Consider the following 13,224-nt stretch of genomic DNA (forward strand, 5'->3'; position numbering starts at 1 on the left):
ACTCTACTCCGTGACAAGCCAATATCTTGAAGTGCAGCATTCAATTTTATATTCCACTGTCGGCTCGCTTGTTTCAGACCATAGATGGATTTTTTAAGGTGGCATACACTCTTGCTGTCCTTCTCATACAAGGGTGGCTGGGTCATGTAAAGTTCCTCCTCTACATCTCCTTGCAAAAATGCTGAAATGGCATCCATTTGATGAATTTTGAGATCATACTTAGCTGCTGTAGCTACTAGACATCTGAGGGAAGTGTACCGGACCACGGGGGCAAATACTTCTTGATAATCTATATCTTTTCTTTGCTTATACCCTTTTATTACTAGCCTGGCTTTATATTTTGCAATCTCTCCATTTTCATTTCTCTTAGTTTTATACACCCACTTGCAGGGTATGGCTCTCTTTCCTTTAGGCAAGTCAGTGAGAATCCAAGTATCATTCTCTAACAGTGACTCATATTCTACATCCATGGCATCTCTCCATTTCTGAGCTAGTTCACTTTTCAATGCTTCTTCAGTACTCTGAGGATCACAGTCCAGCACACTCATTGCGGATTCATTGCTTAAGCACATGTATGACACAGGATCTGATTGATCAGCTTGTTCTCTTAACTGTCTCCGTGTTCTTACTGTGACATTTGTTGATGGTGACAATGGTCTGCTTGGTACATAGTCTGTGTCTTCGAATTCATCTGATGAACTAGAAACTTCTATAGTTGTATCTGCGACTGAAACATTTAATGGGGCTCTATTATCATCATGGGTATGTACAATTTCAACTGCAGCTGGTTTACTCGGTGTACAAGTTGTATTTGACTGATATCTTTCATTAGTGCATGTTTTATCTTTCACGTTGTCTGTTTCTATGGAGATTTTCGTCTGTTGGACCGTATCTTCTAGAAATACAACGTCTCTGCTCATTATGACGCGCTTCTTTTTCGGGTCTATGAACCTGTAGCCTTTTGTAGTATCACTGTACCCAACAAAAATTAACTCACGTGATTTGGGGTCCCATTTCTGCCTCCTTTCCTTGGGTACATGTACCATAGCTCGACAGCCAAATACCTTCATGTGACTGATGTTGGGCTTTGATCCGGTCCATACCTCATATGGAGTGGCATCTGACGACAGCCCCCGACAGGGAGAGCGATTTACAATGTATGCAGCAGTCGATATGGCTTCTGCCCAGTATTCTTTCTGTAAACATGCATTAAAAATCATACATTTAGCCTTTTCTACAAGTGTACGGTTCATTCTTTCTGCTAGCCCATTCTGCTCCGGAGTGTATGGGTTTGAAGTTTGATGAATAATACCTGCAGATCTCAGAAAATTATGGAAACTGTGGTTAACATATTCTTTACCATTATCAGACCGAAGAATCTTTATCTTTCTGTTTAACTCATTTTCCACCTGATTTTTAAATTCCTTGAACTTTTCTAAGGCTTCACTTTTGTGGGTCAACATGTATACATACACTTTTCTGGAATAATCATCTATAAAGGTGAGAAAATACCTGGAACCTCCAATAGACTTGTTCTCCATCGGTCCACATACGTCTGAGTGGACTAGCTCTAGCAGTTCAGATGCCCGGGAGCCCCCATGGTTGAACGGTTGTCTGGTCTGTTTCCCTTCCAGACAGGAAGTGCATGCTGCGTCTTCTTTCTGTGTGGATAATTTCATACCCTCGGCACAGATCTGTAATTTATCTAGGTCATTGTAATTAATGTGGCCCATTCTTTGGTGCCACAAGAAGTTACTGTCCCCTTTTGAAGTTACTGATGATAGGGCTTGGTGTAGATTGGTGTTAAGTCGATATGTGCCATTTACACGATCAGCTGTTGCTGCAATCTCACCATTGCTATTCCTTATAATACAGCCTTTCTTATTAAACTTGACAGTACAGCCACTTTCAATAATTTTACTGACAGATAGCAAGTTTGTAGCTAAGTCCGGTACATAAAGAACATCTTTTACCTGTATGTTGTTGAGCGAACTGTTTGGGCCCTTCACCCCTATGATAATGTTCCCAGTTGATATAACTTTTAGCACCTTATCATCTGCCACTCGCACATGGGGTACCTTGGGTGCCGTCTCATTTTCCAGCCACACTCGATGTCTAGACATATGTGCAGATGCTCCAGAATCAATATACCAGTTGTTTTCATCGTTAACTGAAACAGCTGAAAAAGCAGCTACAAAACTGGTATTAGTATTTTGATTACCATTCTTTTTGTTCTTATTTCTACAAAACTTGCTATAGTGACCATATTTGTTGCAATTAAAACAGCGGGGACCTTTTGATTTTCCTCTAGAATTTTCTCCATATTTATGTACAATGAGTGCTGAATTCTCAGTCGGCTTAATGTTTACATCCTGTAAAATCTTAGTTTTGACCAAGTCTGCTGTTATGGAAGTGCCCGAGCTTTCTAATGCCATGAGCATAGGTTTATATGACTCCGGCAGCCCAGCTAGTAACAATGTACCCAGCCATTCATCATCCACTTTGAAGTTAATGTTACGGAGCTTGTGTGCAGTGGACATAATTTTATTTACGTAGTCCTCAACACTTGAACTGCTATCTAAAGTGGTTGTTATCAGAGATTTTAGTAAGCCAACCTTTCGTGTAAGACCTGAGTCGCTAAAAGCTTGTTGCAAATTGAGCCATACCTCTTTAGAAGTGGTGCATTCCTCGATGTGAACATAATTTATCGGGTCAACTAGCAGGATTATCTTCGACTTTGCCTTTTTGTCCTTCTTCTGGTCAACGTTGGTTCCTTCAACACACTCCCAGAGCTCTTCATGCTCTAAATATGTTTGTACTGCAAACTTCCAGGTCGAGTAGTTGTCACGGCCAATTAATTTGTCGATGCTGAATGCACTTGCATTTGACGACATGTCTTGATTGTATTACAACAAATAACTTAAATGTCCTGTTTGCTGAAATTTCGGCAATCAAGTTGTGCCGGCCGGCGGACAATAATGTTATCTCGTGATATTTTTGCAATCACGCACTTAATACCTGAAATTTGTTAAGAACCACGCTCTGCTACCATGTTGGAATTTAATGCAACTATTATTTATTAATTTACTGTGGTAAATACAGAGAAAACTCAATTAAACTTTTAATAGGTTATTTATTACGACCATTACTTGACGCAGAGAAAAAATCAAGAGTGACAGTAGTGACATTGACGTGACAGCTGACATTGACATGACAGCTCATTGACGTTGACGTTTTGTTGACGTTTCATGATGAGTTGCGTTCCATTTTTCCATCAAATCTTATGCCAAAAAAGCCGCCTTTATTGTTCTGAACTCAATACTTTTAAAAAGACTATTTTATACTTAGGAGCCGTCCATTAATCACGTGAGGTCGTTTTTCTCATTTTTTGACCCCCCCCTCCCCCCTGGTGATATTTGGTGAGGTTTGGGACCAACGTGATTAATGGACGGCCAATAGGCCTTTTTAATTCTGTTTTTTTTTAAAATAATATTTCTATAAGTCTCAAAAGGTCTATTTAACACTAAAATAATTTAATGATTGATGGATGTTTTACGATATGAGTCTATTTTCTTCTAAAGGGTGAATTACAATACAATGGAAGTACTGAACTAAAGAGGAACAATCGGTTTTAAACCTGTATAAAACAAAACCTGCGACGACCTGTCCATATCACCGTTGGCACATCACTGGTTACGTCACTCTTACACGAAGAGGGGGTGCGGTAGGTCCCCGTATAATAGAGGCGGTATCGATTTCTCATTCTATCATAAAAATGCCTCTGTTTTCGTGGTCATCGGATAGAGCATACCTTTTTTGGTCTTTCTATGACTGTAACTCGGTATCGTTAAATTTAGAGTTAAGCCCCTTTTATACTGAAGGTGCGTTATGTTAACCCGAGCTTAGCCATTCAAAAGTTATGTGACTTTTAGTTTTGAATGTTATTTATTTCGTGGAAATATCTGCGCTGTGTTAGGGCTAGGCCCCATTGCTGTAGTGCATCCCATTTTATGGACCCTGAAAAATATAATGAAAATAACGCAGCGCGGCGACTAAGCGTAGCAATGGGGCCTCACCCTTACGAACGTGATATAAGTTCATTATAAGATATTAAGTAATTAGGAATAAAAAAATATCCCGAGTAAGTATAATTATGATATTTGACAGATCAGCAGGTTCATTGCTAGGTTTGGTGCGATGCAAGGGACATAAAGCTAAGCGTCTACCTTTCGGCATCGCATATCGTATTCAGTAGGTTTGTACCTATTCTTTGTATCGAAATTCACACAAGTGCATCCACTTCGACGTCGTTTCCCCGTACATTTAAATGACAATCTTTGGTGCGATACGTAAAGATACCTATAGGAGGACGCTTAGGTACTTTTATCGGGAAGATAAGGTTAAAAAAAATTACAATAAACACATTTTAATACAACTTTTACTAATAATATCGTATCCAACATCCAAAAGTGAAGTACTTAAGTAACTATATACGCCTATAACTACCTACATTATCAGTATAAGTAAATAATTATAATGATACAACTATTATCTAACAGAATAAAAAAAAAATGACTTAAGTAAATTTCAGTAGGTACAGTAACTTAACTAAAATACAAAATTAGGAACTCGGTAAAACACTATCTACATTAAAAAACTTTTAACATTGGGTACTCAGTCCACTGGTAAATATATCTTACCATTGACTTTATTCAAACAAAAGACACCATACAAAGCCTATCTACATTCTACAGTAACAAATTTACATTAAGTATTATTAATTTCTTTAGAATCTTTACATTGCTGATAATCTTTCTAGTGCAAAAATAAAAACCACAAGAAAATACTATATGAATATAGGAAGGATGCATAACGAAAATATCACCCGCGCGCTGGCTCTTATTCAACCAAATGGGTCCAACGCGAGGGTGTCATTTCCTTGAGCGGTTGGCCCTGTCCCTAGCTAGTACATATACATGAGTCTATAACTTTATATATTTCACCAGTATATTATTTATTTCGACAGTAAGTTAGGAGTCAATGGCAGTCGCCATGGCCGAAATCGGTCCGAAGGTCATCATCATCATATTTCACCAGTCCAAAGGCTCCCTGTGTCTCCTCAAGGCGTCTCTGAAGCTCAGACTGCCTTCGCTATAGAACTGTGAGTACCAGCTGCGGAAGGCTCTGATGGTCTTGTCAGACTTCACGTAGGCTGGCGAGCTCACGAAGCGCTTGTTGTTCCATATGACGACGTCTCTCTCGAACTGTGTGAAGAAAGTATAAAACTTAAATCTTATAATTGGTATTGATAAATGTGTTTGTAAAGTGTATAGTCAGTAACAGAGATATGTGTACCATCCCAGGGCAAACAGATAGATCCTGAGATTCATTCCTGAAAGATAGATGAATCAAATATAAGTCACATCCTATCACCACACGTAGATCATAAAGTGTTTGCGCTTGGGTGTAGAAGCTTTGTAGGCGTTTACAATAAGGATCCTCTAAACATAACAAAGGATTTGTTTTTGTATGCATCGAAATAAAAATAAGTATAATATTTTTTGTTTTCTTAAAATTTTGAGTTGTGCCCCTTTTATTCTGAAGGTTTCTTCTACATACTCCAGCTAATCTTTTCCTTACCATATAGCTCTCGCCCCTAACAAAGGCAGCAGTCAGCGGCGCGTTGTACGCCGGAGAGAAGAACCGGTGGATGACCTTCTGCTCCAGCGGAGACAGCGGCGTCACCGACTGCGAGATCAGGATGGGGCCGAACGCCGTGTGGATCAGCAGGCGGACGTGCGCTGGGCCTATCTGGAAACGAGGAGGTTGTAAAACGCAATAACTCAAACATATAGGTACCTACTACAGGTAGGTACGAATTAACTGTGCATCTGATGATCTGACTGACAAGAACAGGAAGCCGATTCTCAACCACTCGCCTTTCGAGTCTAGTGTTAGAATTCATTGAAAATTAGTTAGGTAAGTACTATTTATAAGGCTTTACATCGCGTCACTGACAGGAGACTTTGAAGACTAGTGATCGAGAATTGCCTCGCAGATGTCACATTAACTAGCTTTTTGGTTCTTGTTGGCCAGGTGCACAGTTAATTCGTACGAGTAGTAAGCTCGTAAAGCGTCCACTGCTGGATATGAACCTCCTCTAAGACTGTACTATACTATAGGTTACATAACCCAAGGAGAGCCACAACACTCGGCTTTCCTCATCCAGCCACTACCGAGGGCAACCCTCGCTGCGTTTGCCTGTTCGTGGTCTCCACTTGAGAACTCGTCTACCCCAACGGTTATCGGTTCTTCGGCGGATATGACCAGCTCACTAAAAATAATTTTTGGCGTTCCTTTAAAACCTTTCATAGCCATAATGAAAATAGTCACCTGTGTAGCGAGTGCATCGATGCGGAAAACTGAGAATTTCCCGAACGTGTAGTTGTGAGACAGGGTCATGGTGGCCGTGTGGTCCTCGCCCTTCGTCCACTGCGCAGACCACGTGTGCTGACCTGGGCAAAAGCATATTTTATTAGTTTTTTAAGTACAGTGGAAAAAATATATAGGTACTTACGAATAAACATATAACTTGCAGTCCTTGCATACGAAATTGCTACATGATTTTACATATATATACTAGTGGGTTCTTAAGACAATATTTCAACATCATAATTTAATTAATACAGGATTCTCGCCTTTCGCTGGATCGTCTTTGATCGTTGACTGACTGACTACCTTACCTACGTTGCGTTGCATAAAAAGGGCGTAAAGGTGTTCTATAAAATAAGTACTATCACCCACCTACAAAATTTAGCAGAAAGGGATACCGCTCCCCTAAATTCGTCAGTAGCGATGGAGAATGCACCGCATTCAGATGCGCAACATCAGCGCCATTTTCAGGAATATCCTGTAAATATGCACATAATAAGTAGGTAAATATAATTTTATTCATAGTTAGGTTCGCAATGAACAAAAAAATTCAAGCCACGCCATCTAGTATCGAGTAGCCATAGTTTGACAAAAGTACCTACACTAGCTTCGAAAGTTATTAGTTCCGTTTCACCGCACTAGGTGGCGTAGCTAAAATTATTAGTTCCAATATGCCACACTAGATGGCGTGAAATCATTAGTTTTACTACTCCACAATAGATGGCGTCTAAACATTAGTTCCGCTACTCCGCACTAGATGGCGTAGAACATAAAAAGAATGGTTTTTACCTGAATATGTGAGCTGACGACGAATTCATTGCGCCCCCTATACCCCCATTGTTGGAGCTCGGGCGCATTGTCTATGGTCCATTTCGGTGGGTTGTCGTCCGCATCGTGCCATATCCAGATGGCCCCGTCCACTTCCGCTGTTTCCCATGTCTTTATTGATACTCCTCGGGGCGCTATGGGAAGAAAAGAACCTTTAGATTGAAGCAAAAGATTTAATCTACATGGATCTGCGGGCTAGTTTATGCACCTTTCTTTGTTTCTTGGAATCAAGCACGCAAGGTTAAAGTAGAATACAACAACGGATATCTTTAAGAATGAACAAGAAAAACCTCCTATTAGCCATACACAAAAGCGCAAATTCTTCAACTAAAAACCAAAAAACCCTCACCAGTCTCCTGCCCCGGCACCCTGTTACACCGCCCCGTCGCATCAAAGCTCCACTTATGGAAGGGACACTGCACGCAGTCCCCGCTGACGCTGCCGCCACCGAGGTGGGCTCCGAGGTGCGGGCAGTACGCGTCCACCACGTGGGGGGCGCCACTGTCGCCGCGGTACACGCAGAGGTTCAAACCTGGAAGTGGATACATTTGGTTAAAGGTATCGTACGTATCGAGGTAAGCGTCCACCGATCGCTATCGTGCCTACGCAACGGACTTAATGGATCCTCATAAATCTATGGAAAGACGGCGTCCGCAATGCCGATGAAGTGGACGAACTTGTGTGACTTACTATAAGTAGGTACCTACCAAGAATAGATGTGATGCGTCCGTTGAGTAATAGCCGAAAGGTGGACGCTTACCTTAACTGATTATCATCAAGTACTAGTGTAGTCGATATTGTAGGTATTATCTAATAAGCAGTCTTTCCGAATGACGGAATCCACTGTTGCGTTATCACCACTGACACATTAGCAATTAACAATCCTTCAGCCAAAAACAAACATCTTTCAGGATCTTACATATTATGTCAGATTTGACAAATTTACTTATTTACCGTACGTATAGTGTCACAAACTTATCTGTTCCGGTGAGAGCTCACGTAAATGTCTAATATTTCTTAATTCTTTAAGATGTTAAGTTTTCCCGTAATGGTAATTTACCCTTGCGGTTTTAATAAACCCATCTAATCTATATCAATATATAATTTATTAGTAAATAATGAGATATGGACCAATTTAGTAAACTGTCACCGGAACAGATAAGTTTGTCGCACTCTACCGTGTACGTACCGGTCAAAAGCTGAGAGTATTGTGGATTCTCTTAATGGATCCCAATGATTTCAAAAGGAAGGATACGCCCGTCAGTACGTTTTGTCAAAAGAAAATGACACCTGCGCGTTGGCCCTAATTCATACAAATTATGACAGATTTATGAGATTTTACGGCCTAGGGATTTTAGATTTTACGCGAGGGTGTCATTTTCTAGAGCGGTTGGCCCTGTCCTTACGCTAGTAATATATGAGTCAATGATGGTTCCAATTATTGATGGCCTACAATCGTACGTAAAAACTCACCCAAAACCTCAACCGGCTTGACGTCCCCAACCCTCAGCTCCGAGCTCTCGACCACAGCGAACCAGCCGTTAGGGTACGCGGGGGGAAGCTTACTGCCGAGTCTGCGGGCGTTCTGAGCCCGGGTGATCCGTGTGTTGCGGTCCGGGCCGGCTGGGACGTACTCGAAGCCTAGGTCTGACAGCTCCTGGGAATGAGCGGATGGGTTACAGGAGTGGAAGTGGAAGATTTCCTTGTTAGAAGATTATAATTAGCTAAAGACATGTCAAAGCCACCCACCACCAACCCGCACTAGGCCAGCGTGGTGGACTAGGCCTAAAGCCCTTCCTTCATTGGAAGGAGGCCCGTGCCCCAGCAGTGGGGTGGGGACGTAATGGGTCGTGATGAAGATTAATTATAATTGCTCTTCACATTAAGATCCTTATTGTAGATTGTAGATAAGATAAATAATAGTAAAAGAACATAAGTAATTAAATAAGTATGTAAATCTTACCTTTACATACAACACTGGGCACCAATAAGATTTGTACAAAACGAATACAACTAAAACTAAAATCACAGTTAACGTAATATAATTGCTATATTCATAGCACAACTCGACCGCTGATCGAAAAGCCGCGAAAGTCAGACGGCAATAAAAGAGTAAAATTTCAGTTTTTCGTTCCGAATTGTACAAAAAATCTTGGCATTGTGAGTTTGGGGGGTAGTTGGTTTGTGGGGTCTTCGGTCTGTGGGTCTGCATAGCTGGATACGGAACTTTGTGTCTGCATGGCCACGTAGCGTTTTTCATGCCTGGAAAAATAAGAAAATAAAATTTAATTACAAAAAAATTTAATAACCTATGAAACAAACTTGCAGCATTTACTTAGTTGCCATCTAGTGTCAAGTAGCGGAACTAAGAAAATAGACATAAATTTTCAGTAGTGACTGAGCAGTCATATCTGCCGAAGAACCGAAACTTGTTGATGTAAGTACCTAGAAGAGGTCTCAAGTGGAGACCACGAAGCCTGGCTCTATCTCCATTCTATACGTGGTGCGTGATGCGCCAGCTGCCGCTACATGGATTCTTTATCGACGCTATATCGCGATTAACCATAAATACGGCGCTGTGGAATGCGGATAAAAAGAGTTTATCGACGACGCTAACAAACACGTATAGCGGCCGTAGGCTGATGAGGAATAGGTGAGGAAGGACAGAATGTTTACTCGTTCCTTGAGAGAAGTATACCTACATATGTCCAAATTGTGAGATTGTTAGCTAATGATGAAAGGTTCCACGCACTATTATGGATGTATCGACCGTCACTGGGTTCATCACTGATAAAATTCACCCCTTAGATATATAAAAATACGGAAGTAGGTACCTGATATAGATGATGTTAAAATTTGGCGCGTGCGCCCTACAAAAACTATGAAAACACTTTACGCCTACAACTAGGTAGTTATTTAAATTTATACAAAGTGACTAAGTACTTATAAAGTTTAAAAGTCCAATTAAGATATTTCGCTTACTGGACACACGACAAATCTAGGTTAGGTCTTTGTTGTTTACTACAGCCATACCTAAATTCAAACTTAGGCATTTCGTGCTTATCTAGAATCGTAGTAAATCTTTAATTGCTATTATTATACCTACATGCTTGCTAAAATATGCAACGTCAGACACACTTAACTGTAATACCTGACTGATATTAATTTCTAATCATTAGGCTAACCGCTTACTGAATTCAATATTAGTAATAAAATACAATAATACATAAGAGACCATTCGAATCAATAGGTACCACAATACGGTTCGTATACAATACTATATACTTACAGTCCGTATATACACGCAATATTATTACTGTCAAAATGAGAATAACTGTCAATATTGTGTGCGGTACGGCGAAGGAAAACATCGTGAGGAAACCTGCATATCTAGATTTAGCACATCTAGATATGTGAACCCACCAACCCGCAGTGGACCAGCTTGGTGGGAAATGGTCCACGCTTAGGAAGGCAGTTTAGACCTGGGGGATATGCACAAAGGTTCCATTCGAGGGAGCCAGGTGCAGGTACTGACACTTCTACTGAGAATAGAATTGTGTGCGGTAGGCCTAACACGAAATGAATTAGAATTGGGATGCGATTCCGATTTCATTAGTCCATTCTAGGAGACAGAAAGACAGTAAAATATTATGTAAGTACCTATCTGGTATTGGTAGTTAAATAAATAAAATAATAAATATGTGGGGACATCTCACACACGGCCATCCGACCCCAAGCTAGGCAGAACCTGTGTTATGGGTATCGGACAGCTGATATATCTACACAAATACATAGATAGATAGATTTATTTATTAAAAAAATTAAAATGGTATACGAGTACATAGGCTAAAATATCCTGCAGTGAGACATTGTTGGCTGATGATGATGAAGATATACTGTAATTACTTAGTTAGTTTCGAGAGGTATATACATAAATATTCAGGGTGAATTAAAAATCACACTTTGAAAAACGGCTTTTTACTTTCGGCTTTTCAGGGTTCAGGAAATGCCCAGTAGATAGATAGATAGAGTATTCTTTAATTTTACAAACACAAGAATGTCAACAATAAGATGTTACAAAGTTTTTGCAAACACAGAGATTCAAAAATGGCGGTCTCATCACTAAAAGCGATTTTTTTCTTGACAACCTTAGAAGAATATAGTTAGGTTGGTATTGTTTGTTTGGTTCTATTTCCAACGCGTTTGTGTGAACGAAACCTAAGGTTTAGGCCCCATTGGTGTGTTACGCTGCGTAGCGTCGCGTCTTCGACGACACCACGCAACGAAACGAACCAATGAGGATTCGCCCTAAAGGTAAGCTTCCACCTTTCGGCACCGTACGCAACGGACGCATCGCATTCAGTATTCATTGTATAGAAATTCACACAAGAGCGTACACTTTTACATACATAGATTTATGGAAATCAGGTTGGTCCGATATAAGTACGACACCGAGAAGTGGACTGAATGATTTTACAACTAAATTTTAGTCTCGTTTCTTAAGTAGGTACCTACAGCTTATGCCTTCAGGGTGTTGCAAAAAAGGGTATATTCTGATTTCAGTTTCGGGCTTAGATATACCATGCTGCACATGTAGGTTTCGGCTTAGTATGCCCTTTTTGCAACAGCCTGTATAAGTGCCAAACTATAACAGGAAAAAATCTTACCGCCTTGTATAATTTCAGCATTTCAATTTGGATCCATTTCTTTGAAAAAACCTTAATTTAATTCTGTTGTTTTTATGGTTGCGGCCAGAGAGACACTGGCAATACGTTATTGTATACCGACTTTATATACCATGGAACAACGAATATCTGCATGGGATTCCAGCTTAGACTAAAAATATACGGACAAGATGGAGTGTCAGTGGAAACGTCCCGACAAATACTACCCCACATCAACCACTGAGAACTTATTTTAAACTAGCTGTTCCCGCCAGCTTCGCTTCGCCTTAAAAAGTTTTCCCGTAGGAATTCCGGGATAAAAGTAGCCTATGTTCTTTCTCAGTTTCTAGACCATATGTATACCAAATTTCATTCAAATCCGTTTAGTAGTTTTGGCGTGAAAGAGTAACAGACAGACAGACACAGTTACTTTCGCATTTATAATATTAATATAGTTAGGATTAGGACTAGTTCGGTAAGTAGATTTTAGACCTTATTCATTGGTACAATATTTGCCATTAGGTCGAACTTAAAACGGTTTTACGGTAAACTAAATGCAGACAGGTTTTTTATTTGTTTTTGTATGTGACACACCATCTTCTTCTATTATTGTTAATCTAAGTTTCCAGCTAAAATGATTTGAAATTTAAAACTATACTAAAGCGTAATAACTAAATTGTATCTTAAGAAAACTGCCGTAACGCTCATTTTTGTATGTGCATTGTTTTTTTTCTGAGCAATATATGGGAAAGCGAATACTGACGCAGTTGTATGTGAAGATATGGAAAATATTTGTGGATGTTATGTTATAAACGAGTTTTGAATAGGCACATGTATCACGAGGTACCTATCGGTTAATTTTAATCATCGAAGGAAAGGTTTAGACCTAGTCCACCACGCTAGCCCAGTGCGGGTTGGTGGACCCCAACACAAGCAAGCTTGTGCTGAGAGAATTGTCGGGTAAGTGGGCAACCCGACTGTCAGATGTTTTCAAGCTGCCCGAAGGCCTCTGACTAGACTTACCAACCGTTTGAGTAAGTAATGGCGAGTAAACGCGAATTTTTAATGACGCGGGAGAGTTGCCACCTAGCGTAGCCCTAGACCTCCGCGCCATACAAAATTGAGTCGATTTACACTGCTCGATCGGTTAAGAAAAACTCTGTCTACTTGACAATCATTGGGGGACGAAATCGCATAGTATTTTTGTTGTTGGTTGTTGTTTAAGGAATCCCGAGGACAAAGTGTAGTGGCGCTTTGTGGGAAATGCCTATGTTCAGCAGTGGACGATTATGGGCTTTTT

General features: G+C 40.3%; 1 protein-coding gene across 1 annotated transcript; it reads right to left on the reverse strand.

Annotated features, from left to right (window-relative positions):
* Positions 1 to 4,422: 4,422 nt before the first annotated feature.
* Positions 4,423 to 12,017, reverse strand: LOC105380845 (cholesterol 7-desaturase nvd). The gene is made up of 9 exons (XM_048624061.1): positions 11,928 to 12,017; positions 9,224 to 9,522; positions 8,734 to 8,917; positions 7,610 to 7,792; positions 7,222 to 7,394; positions 6,805 to 6,910; positions 6,394 to 6,515; positions 5,641 to 5,811; positions 4,423 to 5,264 (listed from the first exon to the last, which is right to left on the reverse strand). The coding sequence occupies exons 2-9, from the start codon at positions 9,518 to 9,520 to the stop codon at positions 5,091 to 5,093; spliced, it is 1,410 nt and encodes a 469-aa protein (XP_048480018.1). The 5' UTR covers positions 9,521 to 9,522; positions 11,928 to 12,017; the 3' UTR covers positions 4,423 to 5,090.
* Positions 12,018 to 13,224: the final 1,207 nt, after the last annotated feature.

Source organism: Plutella xylostella, chromosome 11, assembly GCF_932276165.1.
Source record: "Plutella xylostella chromosome 11, ilPluXylo3.1, whole genome shotgun sequence".
NCBI classification, from domain to species: Eukaryota; Metazoa; Arthropoda; class Insecta; order Lepidoptera; family Plutellidae; genus Plutella; species Plutella xylostella.

Excerpts from the sequence above, each read along its gene's own strand:
- LOC105380845 (XM_048624061.1), bottom strand. The coding sequence starts at position 9,520 with ATGAAAAACGCTACGTGGCCATGCAGACACAAAGTTCCGTATCCAGCT. Across the intron at positions 6,911-7,221 it reads TCGTCAGCTCACATATTCAG|GATATTCCTGAAAATGGCGC; the intron begins GTAAAAACCATT and ends GCATATTTACAG. Across the intron at positions 6,516-6,804 it reads CTTTCTGCTAAATTTTGTAG|GTCAGCACACGTGGTCTGCG; the intron begins GTGGGTGATAGT and ends GCTTTTGCCCAG.